The following is a 19,872-nucleotide window of genomic DNA, read 5'->3' as shown; positions in this document are numbered from 1 at the left end:
ATCTTAACTCATCATCATTATTCATCTATGTATTACTTTTATGTATTAGTCATCTATTTGTTGTAATCATCTATCCTTGCAGTTGTTTATTACACAAAATAAATTATATTATCACACTTCTGGCCACATAGCGCTGATATTCACTGCACATGCCCATATTAACTTTTTCCAGCCAGGTGTTTTCCTTTTCCCATTCTTCCCTTTCTCTGAGGGGAACAAACATTGCTGCTCTAATGCTGGGCTCACACTGTGCGGTTTTAGGCCCATTTTGAGCCGATTTTTGAGTGATCGGACCGATTTTGGCCTTCATCGTGCGTCGTGTAGTATACGTGGGGTAACGAGAAGTGATTAACACCTCACGACCAGCTCCCGATCATCAATCGCTCGTGAGGGTGTCACCACAGGCGCTCACACTGCTCACGCGCAAACGTAAACGTTGGTGAAAAAGACGGCGCAGCACGGCTGTGCAGCGTGTGATCTGGACACAAGCGATGGAGGCACAACTTGTAGAACTTTGAAAAGCTCATCCGAGCCTTTTCGATGTGGCCTCACAAAATTATCACGACCACAACAACCGTGAAAATAGTTGGATCTACATCGCTGCTAAATCACAGCTGCCTGATCATGTTTTTCATTAGCAATTTAGCAAAGTTGATGGTAGTGGTGTGTCTGTGTGAGTGAGAGACAGAGAGGGAGAGCGACAGATTTTCTGTTATAACCTTAATTTTATGGACGCACAGTGTGAGCACTCAGGTCGCATCAGAGCATCGGGCCGTATAGTGTGAGAGTACATCGTGACCTACCAACTTCTAACCCCTGCGAGTCAATCGTGCAGTTTGAGCAGGAGCTGAATAACGTGACTGAAAAAATCGCACAGTGTCTGCCCAGCTTTAGGTGTACTGTCGTCCGAGACTTGCACCGCAGTGTCGGCGTTTGTTCCCCTGTTGGCCATGCTTCTTGTTGTGGTCATCTGTTGTCTTCCGGTATTTTCTCCGTAAGCGACCTTTCCTCGACCAATGAGATGAGCGGTAATCTGAATTGTCATACTCGAATTGTCATAAGTGTGCTGTCAGCTCATTGGTCACAAAGCAGGAGAGGGGCTGGGAATTATATTTTCAAACAAAGTGTTAATTCCATAAACATTTATAGACTACTTTTGATTCTCACTGTATTACGGGACAAAGTGCGTCCCTTATTAGCTCAATACGGGACGTGTACTTTTGTTTCTAAATACGGGACGATTCCGTATTTTAAGGGACGGTTGGCAACCCTAGTCTCACATGACCAGAGCCACAAAGCCTACATGCATGCGAACTCATGCCTTTTTATTTGCCCTCTTGACAGCATAGCCATTAGCTGCCTGGTGGCGATTTTCACTTGTCAAGTGTTATGAGATATCCTTCAGAACTCATGGCCAGTTTGCAAATTTCTCTGCATTACTGAGATAGGGTTTGTGAGGAGAGTGCAGCTCTCCTAATGACTTCCTTCCATCTAACTTTTCTCCCTCCTGTCGCCTTGGATCCATTCATATTTTGCACTTATGCAACCAGCTCTCATGCTGAACTGGGAGGTCGTGCAGTCAGACGAGCGGTTGTTACTTCGATGTGAGGAGAGCATTTAAGCGTTTGTCTCTTCGCAGCGCTTTAGTGTATGATTGACTCTGGTCTTAAGATGATGGCCTGGCACAACCATTTACCTTCTTAACTTGCTCAAGTCATGGACTAAGACTTTCTGTTTCTTTTTGTTTGTCTCCTTAAATATAATAAGCGCATGCAAGTGTTTCAAAGACATAGAGACATCTTTATTGCTGTGAGGTGCTTATAGTAATGATTATGCTGATGACTGCAATGCTCAATGACTCTTAAGGTTTTTTCCTCCTCCCCGACACACAACTTTCTTCACTTTTTCTAACTGTAAAACCCTTACACTTACCGTCCCCACTATTCACACAGAAACCTCCTTTATCAAGGCCACTCAAATTAGCCACGCCTGTTCGATGAAAGCACAACCACTGCTGGACTCATCGCAGGGCCGAGGCATAAATCATTCCCCCGGAGCAGGAGCCTGTGGCAGGCCTGGACACACATCCACCAGCCGAGATTTACACTGCACATCGGAGCATAGCTTCGCAATCTTGATCCTCTCCACCAGGTCATCTTCAAATTGGTTATTGATCTTCCAATCACAAAATGAATCATACGTTGCCAACACTGTTTAGGTGCTACGTTTACAGTAGCCTGGCTTGGATAATGTGCAGTCTGGGGATGGATTATAGTTTAGAAACCATGAGAAAACAAGTACCTGGGCTGAACAGAGTAAATAGGAAAATAAGTTAGAGGCAGTGTGCTTTGAGATGAATGGGTGTCATGCTGTCATCCAACAGAGCCTCATTATAACATTATCACAACAGCTGAAGAAACTGTTGACAGTTGCTGAAGTGAAGAGCTTGAAGTTAGCCGCTCTACTACAGTGAAATTCAAGTGTGTGATAAAGACTGGAGTCATTTCAACATTTTCATTCAGTAATAATTATTGCTGTTATTCTGCAGTCTGTCAGAAAATATGAATAGTTAGTTCTTTATTTGATGGAAACAAATCCTTCGCCTAGCTTTTAATGTTGTCTTTCCTTCTCTGAAAAAGCTGCTTAATCTAAGCTGAAATGCACCAGGTTTGGAAATTACTGTGAATGATCCTCTCACATCTACATTAAATGGGACCGGTACTGTGGAAGTAGTTCATTTCAGCTCTTGGCACATACTGTTCTGTGACATATTATTTAATGGGACCTCACTTCTCACCCAATTAGGCTTCAAGAACATGTCTAAATGTAGCTCCTGCCCTGGGATCAGCTTCCCCATAAATGCCAGTATGGCCATTATCAGTATACCTTTGTGAGGGAAAACAGACAGCTAACTATAAACCCAGCCTTAATTGAAATATTGTAAGAATGGCAGTGGTAATGTCTTTGAATTCCCTCATAAATGTCAATATTTGAGACACAAGACAATAGGACATTTCTTTCCTGTCCCATTTTGGAGGGAAAATGTCAAGCTCATTTTCATTTTCAAAGCAGGCTGCATGAGTACTTGGGTTTCTGAATTACCTGATGATAATATTAACAGTGAAAGGACAGGTTCAGAGTAACTAATTAGCTGCTGAATGGAGTCATGTAATCTTGTAGCTTTTTTAAAAAAATATACATGTTGCATATGTCCAATTACTGATCCTCATTATGAGCACAGTACACCGGGATTAGTGATTATAACAGTTGCATGATTTGTGATCCTCAGTGCTTCTGCACTCTTAAAGAAGTAATATTTGAAAATACTTTCTCAGTTTTCAAGAACTCTTCTCCTACTTTGCCTTCGTGTTTCTCTGTTACAGAGAGTTGCTTTTCATTTCTCTTGTACTCTGCCAAGCACACGAGCAGGAAAGAGGATATGTGAATGGACAGCTCTGCTCTACTCTCCCTCTCTAGTCGATAGCAGCTAGCAAGCAAGGTCCTGACTCTGTCGGCAGTGTGGCAGAGGCTTATTAGTGGTAATGTTCTCCCATCATCCATCTCCAGGTGGGCTTCCGCCATTGATCTCACCGCCAAGTCTTGTCACAGGCTGCTCCTCATGAAGTGAAAGCGCTGGTTGCCATCAGCACTCACTTTTCACAACCAATCGTAGTGTTCTGTCAATAGACCTTTGAGCTGGACAGCCAATATTGGACCTTTGAGCTGTTTGTCCCTTATTGTGGAGCTAAATTCAGCCAATAAACAGCTCAGAGTTTATTGAAAGCAAGCATATAGGCATAATGCCATATAGCGTTTAGGTTGAAGAATTTACACCTGCATTCTCACTCAGTTAATTCATGACGTCATGTCAACAAACATAACGGAAAAAAAAGTTATTGCATTAGTTGGCGTCCTGAGCTCTTTACAAACAATGCTTATTCTGTAAGCACTTTATTTGTCAAGCCACTGCTTTGGCCTGTCAGATGCAAGTACAAATTCCTGTTTAATCACTCTGTGTAAACAGTACATTTGTAGGATTATTGTAAGTGGTGCATTCATCAGACTGGGAGTGCGCGTGTGAATGTTAGACACAACAAGTGCTTGCATGAATCTCTTTGAGATTCAGAGTAGAAACGCACTGCCAAATTACAAGTCCATTTACCATTAGTAGGAACTGGGTGATGTCAGATAGCGGACTGTTTTTAAGCCTTGTGCTGGTCAGTGGCATTTTAGTGTGCATCACTTTTTAGACCATCATGAGGGTTACATCCATCTGTATCCATATTTTATACACTGCTCAAAAAAATTAAAGAAACACATCAGATTTCAATGTAAAAAAGAAAAAAAGAAAATAGATATCTATACTAAAATGCATTCGGAATGAAAGATTGTTTGTTTGAAATGAAAATTATCAAAATACAGAGGGCTGAATTTAAAGACGTGGCAAGCTAGTTCATTTTGGTAAAATTTAATTCCAGCAACTCAAAATAGTGCTCAGTAGTTTGTATACATGTGCTTGTATGCATTCCCTCCATGCATCATATCCCCACACCATCACAAACTCACCACCATTCTGGTCATGCTGAACGACGTTACAGGCAGCATTACGTTCTCCAGTCTCTGTCACGTCTGTAACATTTTTGAAAAACACAGGGTGCCGATGGACTTGCTAATTTGGGTATTCTATAGCAAATGCCAAGGCCAGGCTTAATGGTAACAGGCAGTGAGCACAGGGCCCACTAGACACTGGGCTCAGGCTCTCAGGCCCCCATGAAGTCATTAACACCAAAGCAGGTGAAACGTATTAACAACCCCCTCTGCTACTTAACTGGCCAGATCAATATCCCAGAAAATGAATTGACTTGATGTTATACTCTGATTAAAAAAGTCTTCCTTTAATTATTTTGATCAGTGTAAATACAATATGTGTGAAAAGGTTGCTCTCTCACAGCAAGAGAGAATTTCCTGTATCCCTGTCTCTGGTTCTCTCTGGGAATGTGAGCGGGAATGGTTTGCTGTCGCTTTGTGTTAACCCTGAATTGGACTGACAACCTTTCCTTGGTGTATCCTGCCTCTCACCCTGTGACAGCTGGGATAGGGTCCAGTTTCCCCCTTGACCATAAAATAGGGCGACCGTGGTTCAGGGGGTTGGGAAGCTAATCTTCTAACCGGAAGGTTGCCAGTTCGATCCCCAGCTCTGTCTGTCTTGGTCGTTGTGTCCTTGGGCAAGACACTTCACCTACTGGTGATGGCCAGAGGGACCGATGGCGCGATATGGCAGCCTCGCTTCTGTCAGTCAGTTCTGTCAGCTGTGGCTACTCCACCAGTGAATGAATAGTGGAATTGTAAAGTGTTTTGATATATAAATATAAATGCAATCCATTATAAAAATGATAAGTTGGGTGGATTGTTGAAGAAGACTTGTTAAGAACTCCTGAGACCAAATTGAAACTCCTATCTGTGGAAGAAGCAGACCCAAAAAGACATGGGAGCTCAGCTCTGCCCGTTTCTCTGGTGGGTGCCACTTAGACTAAAAGCCCCTCAGTGGTTTGGCACAGTTTGTACTGCAGATGATCATCATCTCAGGCTGCAGGAGGTCAGTCAAATGGAAACTCAGATACTGGCTGTCATTAAAATAAATAAATAAATAAAATAAACCAGAAAACACTTCTCCTTCCCTTAGCAAGATAGAAGACACGGACCGATTAGTTCTATAGTGTTACTACCAATAGTAGTATTTGCTAGATGTAAATACTTCAAGATAGAAGTTGCTTGCAACTAATTTATTTCTTCAGCTGATCCATGATATAGAATATTTGCTTGACTAAAGTAAAGGCAGCATCAGAAAATCCCACATTAACCTGGAGGCATTTGAGGCACAAGAGTGTATCCTGTATTCCTGGGTGCTTTGATTCAATTAAACATTTTTCACTGTTTCACTGAATACAGAGATGATGATTTGCATTATTGTGGAACTGGACAGCTATGAGTGTGCTACCACTGACACATTGAGCTGTTTCATCCACATGAGTCCACATTTTTCTTTAGCCTAATTTTTAGTCCAGATTTAATTGGACCAGTTCATGGAAGCTTTGCTAAATGGGCACTTGGTCGACCTGGTTCAGTGGTTTAACCAATGGAGAATTAAATGTGTCTCTCTCCCTAAAGACCTCATCTGATGCCAATGAAATTAGGCCATCTGTTGAGAACGTGTGACTCAAGTGGCAATGCTGCAAACAGAAAACCCCATGCAAATGAGTCCAGTTACATACAGCTGTAATTGAGACTAATCATCATTGTTAGGGTTTTCTTTAAAGCTATGTTAGCTTTGCACTAACAGAAATTAAAGTAAGCTCATTTGTATTTGTCTGTCTGACATTCTACTTCAAGATGAGGCTGTTTTGCTCAACTGTTAAGACTACTGGACCTGAAACCATTCACAGCATCTGAACAGTAATAGTTAGTTATCTGATATTTAATTATTAGACTGTCTAGTGCCAGGCATTTTGGTTGTTGATTAAACAGATTTTATTGCATGTTTGGAAGATTGAAAAAGCTACAGCTGCATCAGTAATCGAGATGATCAATTAATGTTATAGCAATTCGTGACATACTTATTGGATTTTAGGGCTCAGTTTCCGAGTTTGCAGTGTGGTCACATTAACAGAAAAGAAATGAGGGGGAGGGCAGGTATGGATGACAGTATCCATTCCCAGTTATAGCAGCATAGCAACATATTAACTGTGCAAAGTAAATGTTTAAATTAGCAGTTCAAGAATATGTTAAACGATACCCCATTTAAACAATTCTGTGAATTTCAAGGCTTTTCTCTTTTAATTGAGGTTCTCCAGTCATGTGAAAAAGGAAATTTACTGTATTACTGCATCCATAGGAGTTAAGAAGGTAAGTAGCAGCCAGGCATTGCTAATCAAATGCAGTTGTTTAATAGATCATTGGAAGGAGTGACCACCTCTAAAAGCAAAAAAGTCGAAGTTGACATTTTGCAAATCTGGGGCATTCAGCTGTATTTTAACCCAATGACAGCAAATTCAACTTAAAGTCAAACCATGCATTTCTCAGTGAAACTGCAAAAAACCCAAGAGCTACATATCATACTCTACAGTCCTTACATTTTAAATTGGGTGACAGTACAATAAAAAAACAAAAAAAACAATGCCAGGATAATGACTCTTCTATCTAAAAAGGCAGCATGGCTTCGGTTTGCAAAGCTGCATGCAACAAGCCATAAGACTTCTGGAGCAATGTCCTTTGGACAAATCAGACCAAAATGAAGAAACACAAACACAGAACTTTAGCACAAACACCTCATACCAACTGTCAACACGGTGGTGGAAGGGTGAGGATTTTGGGTTTGTTTACAGCCACAGGAGCTGAGCACCTTGCAGTCATTGACCATGAGCTCCACTGTTCACAAATTATACAAATGTGAGACCATCTGTCAGCTAAAACTTTGGCAAACTGGGAAATGATCCCACCATAGCAGCTAATCTATAACAGAATGCTTGAAAATGAAAAGAATCAAGGTGTTGTAATGGCCCACTCAAAGTCCAGACCTCAAGCTCATTGAAATGCTGTGGTAGCTTTGCATAAACAAATGCCCGCAAACCTTAATGAACTCAAGCAACGTTGTGAACTAGTGTAGGTCAAAATTCCTCCACAGTGATGTGAGAGACTGAAAAAGTCATGCAGAAAATAACAGACTGCATGCACTGATTAGCCAGTGAGTGGTGACACTCGATGAGTCATGAGCGTCTCCTTCACAAAAATCAAAACCGCCATAAAACCTGATTAATTAGCAAGACACGGCATCAAATTTCTAAGAAAAAAAAATAAAATAAAACACTGACGCGATTTTAGTTTTAAGTTATTTTTATTTATGGAATAGTTTCCAGTTTTACTACATGACAGTTTTATTACAGCTTTTACGTGTATTTTCTTCTGTGAACAAAATATTGCTACTGCCTTTCAAAATAAATTAGCATTTTGTTTTCCTTGTCAAAATAAAGAAGACTGGACTTTTCACTGCACTTCATAAAACACCATGTCTGATCTGCCAGAGACATGTTACACATTAATTACTTTTATAAAAATGTTATCATGGATGAGTGTAACATTAATTAAACAGGCTGCTTTGCTACAAATATATTCTTTTACATGTATCACCCAGATTAGACAGCAAACACCAAGAGGAAACACATCAAATTAACATCAAAGCTTTGAACATCAATAATTATAACAATTTATTGAAATTATTGAAAACAGCTTGCATGACTTTAGTTTTAAGGCATTTTTTAAATTCTCTTTAACAATATTTCACTATATTATAAGACTTTCCACACAGACATATAAAAATACAGCTATTATTCTAAGAATAAACATGGATGTGTCACCTAGTAATTTTTCTGGTCATAGTTTTGGAAATTGTGACATTCACTTTGGCTGATGATACACAGATACATATCCTATGTGTCATTTGCACACAACTAATATTCTCACACACCGCACCACTAATTAACCATGGATTTGCTTCGTTGTAACACAAGCCACCACACGAGATAAAAAAAAACCACTCACAATTTATATGTGTAGACAAATCTACATCCCAGTTTTAGTGAACATTTAAATGCTTTAACATCATGCATGATGTAGATCACCGGAATTAACTGAAATCGTACTCTGTTTTATTCTGAATATTAAAAATGGTCACTGTAGTTAATTTAAAATTACACAAGCTCCATGCATTTAATGATCTGTTTTGGCAAATTGCACATATACCCTTGATTTTGTGTTATTGCACAGAGAACCTACAGTGTAGCTAACATCAACTTCCTTCTACCTCCAAGTGCAAATAAAAAGCACTTACATAAGTGAACACAGTGGTATGCCTCAGTCATTAGTGGACTGTATCTTGCTTATAATGCGGCACTGTTTATAACACTTTACACATAATATAACTATTGCTATTAAATACAGTACATACATTATAGCTAGACAACTTTGAATGTGCCACTGAAACCATATCACATAACTCACTTACAGCCACTTTTCTATGTTTGAAGGTATTCACACACACGTTGACATAAACATCTTAAAGTTCATCATCACACAGACTTCACATTTGCACAGCCTCTTTGGCAACCTGATGGCATCAGAAGAATAAAAAAACTAACTTTAGAACATTTAAATCTTACAGCACACAACAAGTGAGGTTTGCAGAATCACATTTACAGGATGTTATGATTGTTATAAGTGACTTTTATTTAGTGTTGGTATTTTTTTTTGCCATGTAAAGTATGTTACTAGTCTAAAATATACACTAGGATCATTCGGCTGAATCTCTCACTGACTGAGGAATTGACCCTCAGATCAGTGCTACAAAGCGGACATGGCTTTAGTTTCCTAAAGGCAGCAGACCAGTTAATGTCAGTCTACCAAGTCAAGCAGGATCAGTGCTGGACCGAAATCGTTCTGTTGTCCACACAGATCCAAGAGAAAACTTTTTGTTTCTTCTTTTAGTTTTCATATATATATATATATATATATATATATATATATATATAATTTTTTTTTAAATGTACATGTTTTATATACAGTTACATGTGAACTTTAAGGCTTTAAATTTTGTTATGAAAGTAACACTATTGCACAGACAACAAAGACATGTGAAGGCATCTTAACTACTGAGTCTAATGCTAAAGCCTAACAGTGGTGAGTGGAGCAGCTGAGTGGGCGTACTCCCTCAGTATGGCTTACTTCCCTGATTTATGAGGCTGGCTGGCTCCCTGGCTGGAGACAGCAAGTTTGCTAGCTGTAGCATTGCTTCTATTGCACAAGTCCCTGATTTCCAGCAGGCCCTCGTTCAAGGCTTTAACGAAAACGACCGAGCTAGTCTCTGTGTTGTCCCAGAAACTAGAAATGCAGAAGATGATGTGGTCTGACTGTGGGTTGTAACAGGCGCCATAACCGTTGGGCACTACTGGGCCATAGCAGCAGAACATTTCCACAGTGGTAGGAACCTGGAGTCAAGACCACATAATTATAATCATCATCATAATAATACTACATTTTATTTATAGGTGCCTTTTAAAACACTAAAGGACACAGTTGAAGACATCATAGAAAGGTAAGAAGCAGATTCCTAAAATTAATGTGATATTTTACAGGAAGCCAGTGAAGCTGCCAAAGGACGGGAATAGACCTGATTAATTTGCTACTGTGGGGTGAAAATGTTCTGAGGGAAGCAAAAGCTAAATCTAAAGATGGTCTAACAGAATAAACTCACTATCAGGGGACGTCAGATTCAGGTGAAGTCTAGCAAAGAAACAAAAACAAAAAAAAAATGTTTTGGTTGGATAAACAACATCATCATTGTCATCTTCCTTTTCTTCTTCTTTAAGCTGTTAGTGGATCATCTACCATCTCACTAAAAACACCATAGCAGGCCTTATTACCATCTTGTAAACCTTCCCTTTCACTGTTGCTGCTATCTGCACCCACCCACCCATACATCCCTTCTCTATCTCTTTTGTGGGCTGTCCATTGGTTTGGAGGGTTGACCATATAGGTATTTAAACTCGTCTACCTTAACTATGTCTCCTTGCAGCCTCACTGATACACCTGTCTCCGTCTCATTCACAAACATCTGCTTCTTTTCCTTTTCATTCCTATTCTCAAGCGCATACCTTCACCTCTCCAGGCTCTCTTCCACCTGCTCCCTGCTCACACTACACATCACAATGTTGTCTGCGAATATTATAGTCCATGGACACTCCTGCCTGACCTCATCTGTCAACCTGTCCATCACCACTGCAAACAAGAAGGGGCTCTCTCTTATTAACCTAGCTTCAACAACTCTTGCCCATTTATTTATGGTGTTGTTCATCAGCTTTATCCCTCTGTAGTTATTATAGATGTCCACATAATTCTTGTTTTTAAAAACTGCTACCAGTACACTTGTTCTCCATTCATCAGACGTCATCTCAGTCTCTAAGGTTGTGACAAACGATGTGGTGAAAAAGTCCACTGCCCTCTCTCCTCCGCATCTCCTTAAACCTAATATCTTTAATTAGGCTTCTGCAGTTTGGAAATTGGCACGTGCACATTTGCAGACTCCATTACTGCTTTAAAATAATTACTTTATGGTTTAGTGATTCTCTTTAAGAGGTCTCTTCATTGTTCTTGATTGTCTTTGTTGGTTATAGAGTGTGGTACTGAATGAAAATTTGCCCTTAAAAAACTCCACAGCGGCTTAACTTGAATTAAATGCACACGAGTATCCTCAAATTGCAGAAAACACAATAGCAGATTTATTTGTGCTTTACAGGTATATTAACACATCATTTTTTTCTTTTTCATTCTTAGTTTGTGGAAAAGCAGAGAAACATCTGTATTTCTCTTTTTGTCTCCATGGAACATCTGGTGTTTCATCTGTCCCGATAAAGGGAAACGTATAACTTGAAGAGTGTAGGTTCTGCAGAGGATTTATATTTCTGGTATCAATTATATATATATTTTAATAGCATATGATTATGTAGTACCTGACTGGTAGAGAGGATGAAGTGGTTACTGGCCAGATATGTCTCATCACAAAAGATTTCTGGCTTTTCCATGTTGAGCTCCTTTGCGATCCTCAGAAGTCCAAGGAGGTGATTGTCTATCGCCATTCCTGTAATCGCCTGAAAAACATATTTTTGACAATTTAAGGGTTTTATGAATAGTTACTTTTCCACATCCATTCACTAAAACGGACTTCTTTATCCCAGAAATGTGGCTCACTGTTCTTTGCAATACAGCTGAGCCACAACCAGAGCCTCATCAAAGCTTTCACCAGCCTCTTACTGTCATTTTTGGGGCAAAACCAAAAAAAAAAGAATTTTGGAAGTAAAACTTGTTCTAATTTTTTTTTTACCAAAAATTAGATGAGGAGATTAATGTAGAATTTCCATCTGTGCATTATAGATATCGAATCTAGAATCTAGAATCTACCAGTACTTTTAAAGCTAATTACATAGCATGCTTTATTGCACATGTCGACCATTTCTTGGCTGGTGTGGTGAGAACTTTGGATTAATACTCACTGCAATTGTATAACTTGTCTGGGCTTTAATTGCATCCCCCAGTCGCTTCATCTTTTCTGAGTCCTGTCAGAGAAGAAAAGTCATTCAATGAAAAAAAAAGTGGACACAGGACATTTGTTGCATCGAGACAGCAGCAAAGCCAGCCATTTTTCATAGATCCGCTAAATCTTCAGGGGGATCATCTGGTTGACTGACTTTTCCTTGCCAAGGTTGCCAGTCGCACCTGTTTCATAAGTGAGGCGCGATGAGCAGTAAAGTGGGAGTTAGTAATTAAAGCGGAAGTGAGAAAAATGACTCACAGAGAACGCTCCCCTCTCATCTGCCATAGACTTTACAAAGGCCAGGGCCTCGGCGGTCGCTGAGCGAATGTTATCTACGCGACCTTCTTGGAAACGCCGAATTGATGCACTCTCGTAAGTGGACACGAGCCTTCCAGTGCATCTAAGTGCAGGGCAGACATGATTTGAAATTGCACCTTGATGGCAAACAGTTCAATTAGAGATATGCTTATGATATCACACATTGAATATTTGTTACTTGAAAAATGCAAGCTGCAAGGCAACTTGTATGAAGGCATCTGGACTCATCTTCTGCTGCTTGATAAATTCTTTCCCATAATCTTTGAATTTGAAAACATTCATGTCAAGATTATTCACCAGCCTGAAGAAGAAAACAGTAGATTTTTGTGACTTCCAGTCTCAAAAAAATCTGTACTTATTTATAATTGTAGTTGTGTGTTTGTGCTAGTCTTGCCTCTGCAATCTCTCTGCAGATGCTGCTAAGAGTCCTTGGATATGTGGGTTACATTTCCAGCGTAGCCTCCTTGGAGGAGGAAGCTCTCTATAGCTGGAGGACTTGACCATCTTGGAAGGACTTTCCATTCTGTTCAGAACAACAACACGTTTCTTTCAGACACTTCTGGCCTCATCAGCATTCATTTAGATGACCATATTCAGTGTGCAGCCTGTCTTGCTACAGTGGGCTAACTTACATATATTTCATTATGTATTCACAGCACTGCACCAGAACGATCCCTTCAAATGGTGAATGCTCACACACCACTCCACATATCCCATCCATGCCTACAACAAACTGAGAAAATGGGGATTAAATGATTATCCAAATTTTACAGTCATGGAAAACTGAAGCACCTGCAATATCGTCTTACCTGCATTGACTTGTCATACCAGCGGTTTGCACCGTTCTTTTCATGTCCTCCACCATGTAGCATCAACAGGGCCCTGTTGGTGTCACTGGGTTGCAGGCCGCTGGGCTCATCCAGACACACCACACAGATGCAGCTCTCAATCAGTGCCAGAGAGTCCCTGTTGATCTGATCTGGACAGATGAAAGAAGGAAACCCATGTCCTGGATTTGCTTTTTCTAAAAAAATTTGATTAAAATGTTAAATTGAGTAAGAATGAAGTTGTGGTAAGACCTTTTATTAGTGCCTCTCTAGCTTGCGCCCATTCTGTCCTTCCATCAGATGTCAAGATGCCAAAAGGGGGGAGCTTCTCCTCAGCGTTTTCAGACATTTTCACAATCTTCTCCAGCTGGGATAAGATCTCCTCCTCACTGAGCTGCTTGCTGTTTGCGACGACATCCAACACGAAAAACTAGTGAGAAAAATAAATTACAGCAATCACAAGTCTCTCAACTGTTCCATCAAGTACAGCTTCACCAGGGTGATTCAACTCGACAAGAGAATATTTAAGTTAAAATATTTCCTTGCATGCTAATTGCGCTTTATAGCTAACCTTACGGCTACTGTTTGAACAGCTGAGATAATAACGACATTAGTAATAATGACAGGGACTGAGAAGGGCCAATTACCTGCTTCTCTTCCACGATCAGTTTAACATGCGACTCAAGGAAGCTCTCAGACAAAGTGGCCGATTTAATCTGCAGTAATTAAGTTAACTCGCTGTATCTCCATAGGGACGGGCCCTTAGAGGCTACAGATTGATGGCTCCCAGAATCATTTCCAGGGGAGAGTTCCTGAGTTTTTCCATGTTAATTTGCAGTCTCATTCTTAACCTTCATAAAAATCAATATATTAGCCATGGGCTATAGATGCTGCAGATGTTGGTGGCATGTGTTTGAATGTGGATCGGTGACTTTGATGTGACTCTGAGATGAGATGATAATGAGTACAGGCTGTTTTGTACAGGGGATTGTGTTAGATGATAGGTAAGGAAAAGACCACACACACACATAGAAGCCCATTCAGCTATCTTGGTGAAGACCTTCATTGACATAATGGTTTCCCTAGCCCCTTACCCTAACCATAACCATTAAAAATGAATTCCTAACCCTTACCCTTACCCTAAACCTAACCATAACCTAATTGTAACCCTGAAACTAACACCACATTTTGAGCCTCAAAAAGGCCTTCAAACTTGTGAGGACCGGTGAGTGTGTCCTCACAAGTGACTGTTGGTTCTCACAAGCATAGTAGAATGCAGATTTCGGTCCTCACAAAGATAGCTAGACAGGAACACACACACACACACACACACACACACACACACACACACACATAATTCTTACCTGCTTTATTTTAAAGCTGGGTTAAAAGCTGGGTTTAAAATAAAGCAGTTAAACTATAAAAGTCAAGTAGGAGAGCCTTATTGGGGATTTAAATGACTTCTGTCACCTGGCTCCTGCTGTGAAACTATAGCTTACCTTACCGCTACATGCTGTCTATTATGACAATTCCTTTTTAGTACTTCCTGGTCCGTCTTGTCCCAGTATGAAACTTTGGCCAGTTTAAATATTCAAATAGACACAGTCAGCCACAGATAGTCACACTTTCATAGCAGGCGCTGCTTTTTGAGAAAGAACTGACTCCCCTGTTACAGCAGAATTAAAATTAGTCAAATAACTAACAGGTCTAATTCTGTTCTATCTGTCCTTCATGCAAAAGGTCTATAAGATGATCCTCAGGAGGTGCAGTAGTGGGTACATTGGGTAAGTTTCTCAGATTCCTTTCAATAATGACTTTACTTACAATTATTATTTTTCTTAGCTTTTTTTCTGTATTTGAGAGGGGTGTAGAAAAGGTTTCTTTATTTACTGTTACCACAGGGAAAAAAAGGTATAATTATATTCACTCAAGTAAAGGTGCTTAGACTAGTCCTTACTTTAAAATCTGACTTGAGCATCTCTGCTACATAGAAACTGACTTGTATGTCACTCTATATGTATTCTCTCAAATGGACAGAAAACACTCTTTAATCAGCAGTATTACTGAGTGTGAGAAGTCTCCTCAACGGCCAGTGTCCTGACCTGATTCTTGCATGCCACAATCATGTGCTCCAGTGCTGAGGATGCTGCCTTCATCTGGACCTTCAGCGTGTCTGTCTTTAATCCCGGATAGCGGTAGGAGGTGAAGAGGCGATAGTACTGCTCCATGCACATAGGCATGACAGCTAGCTGGCCTCGAGTGAAATCCACTGGCAGCGATCGCCTGAGAGACATTTTTACACACACCAGATCACCTATGAAAAGACTTGTGATTCATTATTATATAATTTTGGTTTTAATCTTCAATCCACATAGCTTGCAGGTTGAACTTACGTATCGATGAGAGCCTTGTATTCCAAAACTCCACTGATGAGACGGGCGGCAAATCTTAAAAGAGCAAGAAGGAGGGTGAAATTTGAAAGTGGTATTGTTGTGAAACACCAAAGTTATACAGCAGAATGGCTTGTGATTGTAATTACATATACTCCCATCTCTCAAAGAACTAACAGTAATCACATTATGGTGAATTACTGGGATACAGTGTGAGAGTTGCGTGTGTTCATCTGCGAGAGGGAGAGAGCCGGTCTGTATGTGTGAGTGGGTGAGTGGGCAAAGAGGGAAAACGCAGCGGCTTGTCAGGTCTCATGTTGTATATCATTTGTCTTGGTGTTATTACGTTCAAAGCCAGATCAATACAAAGGAGGCAGCCTCAGTGCACCACACCCCTAAATGAGGCCTGACTAAGAGTCTCCGTGGAGAGCTTGGCCCTGTCACTCCCAATCTAATAAGTGGCCGTGTCAGTAGATTACCAGCTGCTTGGGGTGCTCTGGAAATATTCACTTAGTGGCTGTGCAAGCTGACAAAAGCTAATGTTGAGCTACAGGGCTGGATGGACCGGTGTAATTTCTGGCAGACCACAGCTCATTTAATAACGGTCAAAGATTCTTTCCATGACTGTAAAATTCAGATAATAATCTGAGTCTGCATCTATACAAAAGAACATAAAAATCTGTCAGCAGCTAAAGAGCTGATTATGTGTTTGCGCAGTATTGTGTGCAACATTCAGCATGTGGCCTTTTTTTCCTTTGGTACAGAACTTACAGCGCACACTCACTTTATGCTCAGTCATTGTGTGACATATTAAGTGAGTTACTTTGTAGTTCTCCCACATTTGCTTGCAGCTTGACAGAGAATATTGGTTTTAAGGATAGATGATCAGAGAATAACAGTAATAATAAGTAAAAGAATATTTTCAGCACATTTACATACATTTAAAACAACTATTTAAAGGTTCCAGCTTGTGTTTTCTGGATCATATAGAAAAATAAACTCATGATTTCGGATGGTTTTCAAATTTTAAAAAAATCTGTTATTTAAGACAGTAATTGAAAGGTAGATTCCCTGTTAATAAAAGAAAGCTATATTTATTTTTGTTCTGACTTATTGAGACTTTTCCCCTCTGGATAAATATGCTTCTTTGTCATTCATTCCCTTGATAGACACCTAGAAAGACAACTTACAGAGAATCAAACTAAATTTGGATGTTTATCTGACTCAAATATCACCTGCTAAAGAATTTAAATACCGAAATGGAAACATCTGCATCTTCGATTTTGATTAGTTTGACCTTTTATTCTAAAAAAAACTTTGGTTTTACAACCTCCAAAGGAAGGGTGAATAAAAAAAAGTCATCATAGCAGAAGTCCAGAACATACCTGAGGGCGTCTTTATGATCTTTAAACATCTGCTTAGGAAACACCATGGCAGGACTGGAGTTGACTGGCAGGGCCAACCTGTTGTTCAGGTACATGTCCTCCAGCCAGTAGTCATAGACCTAAATGTGAACACAGGGACAGTTTTTGAGAAATGTTTCTTTGTTAAATGTGTTTGGACTCAAGTTATTACTTTCAGAGTTGAGACCTGTGCAGTGAAGTAAAAAGCCATTACAGTGTATCACTGCCAGATGAAAAGGAGAGTGGGAGAGTGGTGCTAGTGTGAGAGTGGGAGTGTGATAGATTTCACTGAGCTGGATGTCTAGTGGACTGACCGATCACCCAGACAAAGCACAAGCGGAGACAGGGATAAATGTTTATCACGGAGTTTAAGACTTTTTTAACTAATTTTTTTATCCTAAATAAAATAATTTACAGCTGATTTCAGCAATTCAACTATCTAACAAACAGTGCAAAAACACATGCAGGTATTTATATAGTCATAAAGTCAAAACAATACAGAAGCTCCTTATTGATAGAAGTAGGATGCACACTGTAATTTTTCCTGTTCATGCACATAAACAACTTTTCATCTGTTAGGTCTGTGTTTACCCAGTTTGCCATCTTGTCCCTCCTCTCTAAAAGATTCTTCTGGAGAGTCTCTCCCACGCCCCCAGGAGCCCCAAACTTCTCCACGATGGCCCTTGTTTTCTTAAACTGCTCCTCCTTCGCCAGGTGTTGAACGCACTTCAAGTAAGTGTCAAGGGTTTGTTTCAGCAGGGGAACGGGGACCTTTGGCAGCACCTGATATCACAAAAAACATCACACGAAGAGTAATGGAAGGAAAGCAACTGTCAGCATTTTAATGGGATTCAGTGTTCATTAGCTAAAGCAGTCGTTTATTATTAGAACCTAAGTTAATAATGCATTTTGACTGCTTCAAGGCCAATTTGAGAATAAACTACACAGTCTCCTGTGCATTGCAAATTACCCATGAGGTAAGTTCAAATTGATAATATTATCTGTGTGATGTTTGGTCATTTGCATGCTGTTGGTAAGCCAAGATTATAATATGGAGACGTGCAGTGCAAATGCAGAACAATGTATCTGCAAATTCTTGGAAATCTTTAGATATTTTCAGAAGGTCCTTAATTGGTATTTAGAAAATAAATAAATAAATAAATAAATAAATAAATAAATAAATAAATTTAATTAAGCACTGGTTTGACCCTGTAAACGCAGCATTGTCTCTGTTATATTATAGTCTGCTGCATCATTTTGATCAAATTTCTGCACAAAATTAATGTGTGCTATAGTGTCTTGAACATACTTTCTATGTTCACGAATGAGGGGGTTTTTTTGCCCCTAGCGGACAGTTAGGCAAATGAAGCTGGCGCTTTCCGTGGTGCTGAAAGCCAGTACCCTTACTTTGCCAACTTAGGCACCACGGGCGGCGCTCGGCACAAAAAAAGTAAAGCTGACTTAAAGAAGCAGCGGTGTGTGTTCATACTTGGCTGTCTCGGTCTCTCGCCGTCCCTCTCTCCAAGATTGGCATGATTAGTCCAGTCTCGACCAGTGAATATAACTCGGAATCTCCCCCCACCCTTAATAGGGTCTGGCTTCAGCCGTTCCTGCATGAAGCGTGTTCAAGGAGAGAAAAGAAGCAAAAAATAAATAAAAATTAGGCCTGTTGATAAAATGTAACTACACATTTGTGTGCTGTCTGAAAGTGAGCCAGCAGGCTTCCATTTTTGATCAAGTTACAGCCTAACGCAATTTACTTCGTGTGCTTGCATTCCAGCTGCGCCTCCTGACTCACTGCAGACAGATAAACATTTTAAAAAGCCCTTTCCTATTTCCTTCCCTTCAAAAAATCCAAAACAAAATAAAGAGGTTTTTCTTTTACATCAGTTTTAATATTAAAAGTGCTAAAATCCTAAAGAGACACAATGAAGAGGAGCATCATTAGATGCAAGTCCTTTTAGTGGAAAACAAGTGGACTGATTAACTAAAACTTAACTTGAGCAAAACTGTAAAGTAAAGAAATCTCCCCCCGCTGTGCGCCAAACAGGCTCAGAAATATGATGATGATGGTAACTTTTGAAATGAACACCAAGTCTCCGTTTGTTACAGTTTATCAGAGCCTTACCCGATCAGCGAAGCGATCAAAAGGTCAGAGAAGTGTGTGAAAGTTGGCATCACCTGCCACGTCCAAGCGGTGAAAGCCCATGTTAGAGGAAAACTCCGTTTAGACGCTGGACTGCTCCCCTGTCCCCACGCGTCGCCATACGGCTGTGGCTCCACATTAAAGCACGCCTTGGAAAAGATGCTGAAGGTGTTTGCGTTTACCTACCCCCTTGAGGCAAGAAACTCCTCCCATCGAAATCTATTCGCGGAACATATTATCTGACAGCTTGCTTCCCCCCTCCCGCCCACACCCTATAAAATTTTTAATATATATCAAAAACTGACCGAGCGTCTGGTTGTCATTCAGGTGTCCTGTGATCACCCTGCGGGGTCCACAGTTTTGTTTTTTTGTTTTTTAGATTTAAATGCTAAGCTTGTCTCATGGTCTCGGGTTTGACAGCGTGGTGAGGTTATAACCGAGAACTAAATCAGTTTATGCGTGTTACACTTGAATTTGTTCGATTTTTGTTTACGCACTGTGACTAATGTGCGCCTCCTGTGTCAGCAAGCAAACATTCAAAAATAAAGATTTTTTCCTGATCGTTTAAAAAATAAATAAATAATGAAATCAAATAACACTTCTCTTGTGTTTTTATGTTTGCAGGAGGGGTGATGCGGACTTTTAGCCA

General features: G+C 40.1%; 1 protein-coding gene across 2 annotated transcripts; it reads right to left on the bottom strand.

Moving 5' to 3' along the window:
• Positions 1 to 9,601: 9,601 nt before the first annotated feature.
• chatb (choline O-acetyltransferase b) lies at positions 9,602 to 19,445 on the bottom strand. Of its 2 annotated transcripts, none has more exons than XM_086303910.1 (15): positions 19,206 to 19,445; positions 18,567 to 18,687; positions 17,669 to 17,860; positions 17,060 to 17,178; positions 15,678 to 15,731; positions 15,387 to 15,567; positions 13,537 to 13,714; positions 13,267 to 13,436; positions 13,090 to 13,190; positions 12,852 to 12,980; positions 12,636 to 12,758; positions 12,398 to 12,539; positions 12,099 to 12,161; positions 11,559 to 11,696; positions 9,602 to 10,037 (listed from the first exon to the last, which is right to left on the bottom strand). In XM_086303910.1, exons 2-15 carry the CDS (start codon positions 18,609 to 18,611, stop codon positions 9,771 to 9,773), a joined length of 1,902 nt encoding a protein of 633 aa, XP_086160036.1. In that variant the 5' UTR covers positions 18,612 to 18,687; positions 19,206 to 19,445; the 3' UTR covers positions 9,602 to 9,770. The 2 variants fall into 2 exon arrangements, with proteins under 2 accessions (XP_086160036.1, XP_086160037.1); XM_086303911.1 differs by having other exon boundaries at positions 19,259 to 19,445.
• Positions 19,446 to 19,872: the final 427 nt, after the last annotated feature.

This window comes from Aulonocara sp. 'chitande type north' Nkhata Bay, linkage group LG8 (genome assembly GCF_057382095.1).
Source record: "Aulonocara sp. 'chitande type north' Nkhata Bay isolate Kocher_YH1m ecotype deep benthic linkage group LG8, A_spYH_male_GT1.1, whole genome shotgun sequence".
NCBI classification, from domain to species: domain Eukaryota; kingdom Metazoa; phylum Chordata; class Actinopteri; order Cichliformes; family Cichlidae; genus Aulonocara; species Aulonocara sp. 'chitande type north' Nkhata Bay.
This window is presented reverse-complemented; position numbering and strand designations above follow the sequence as displayed.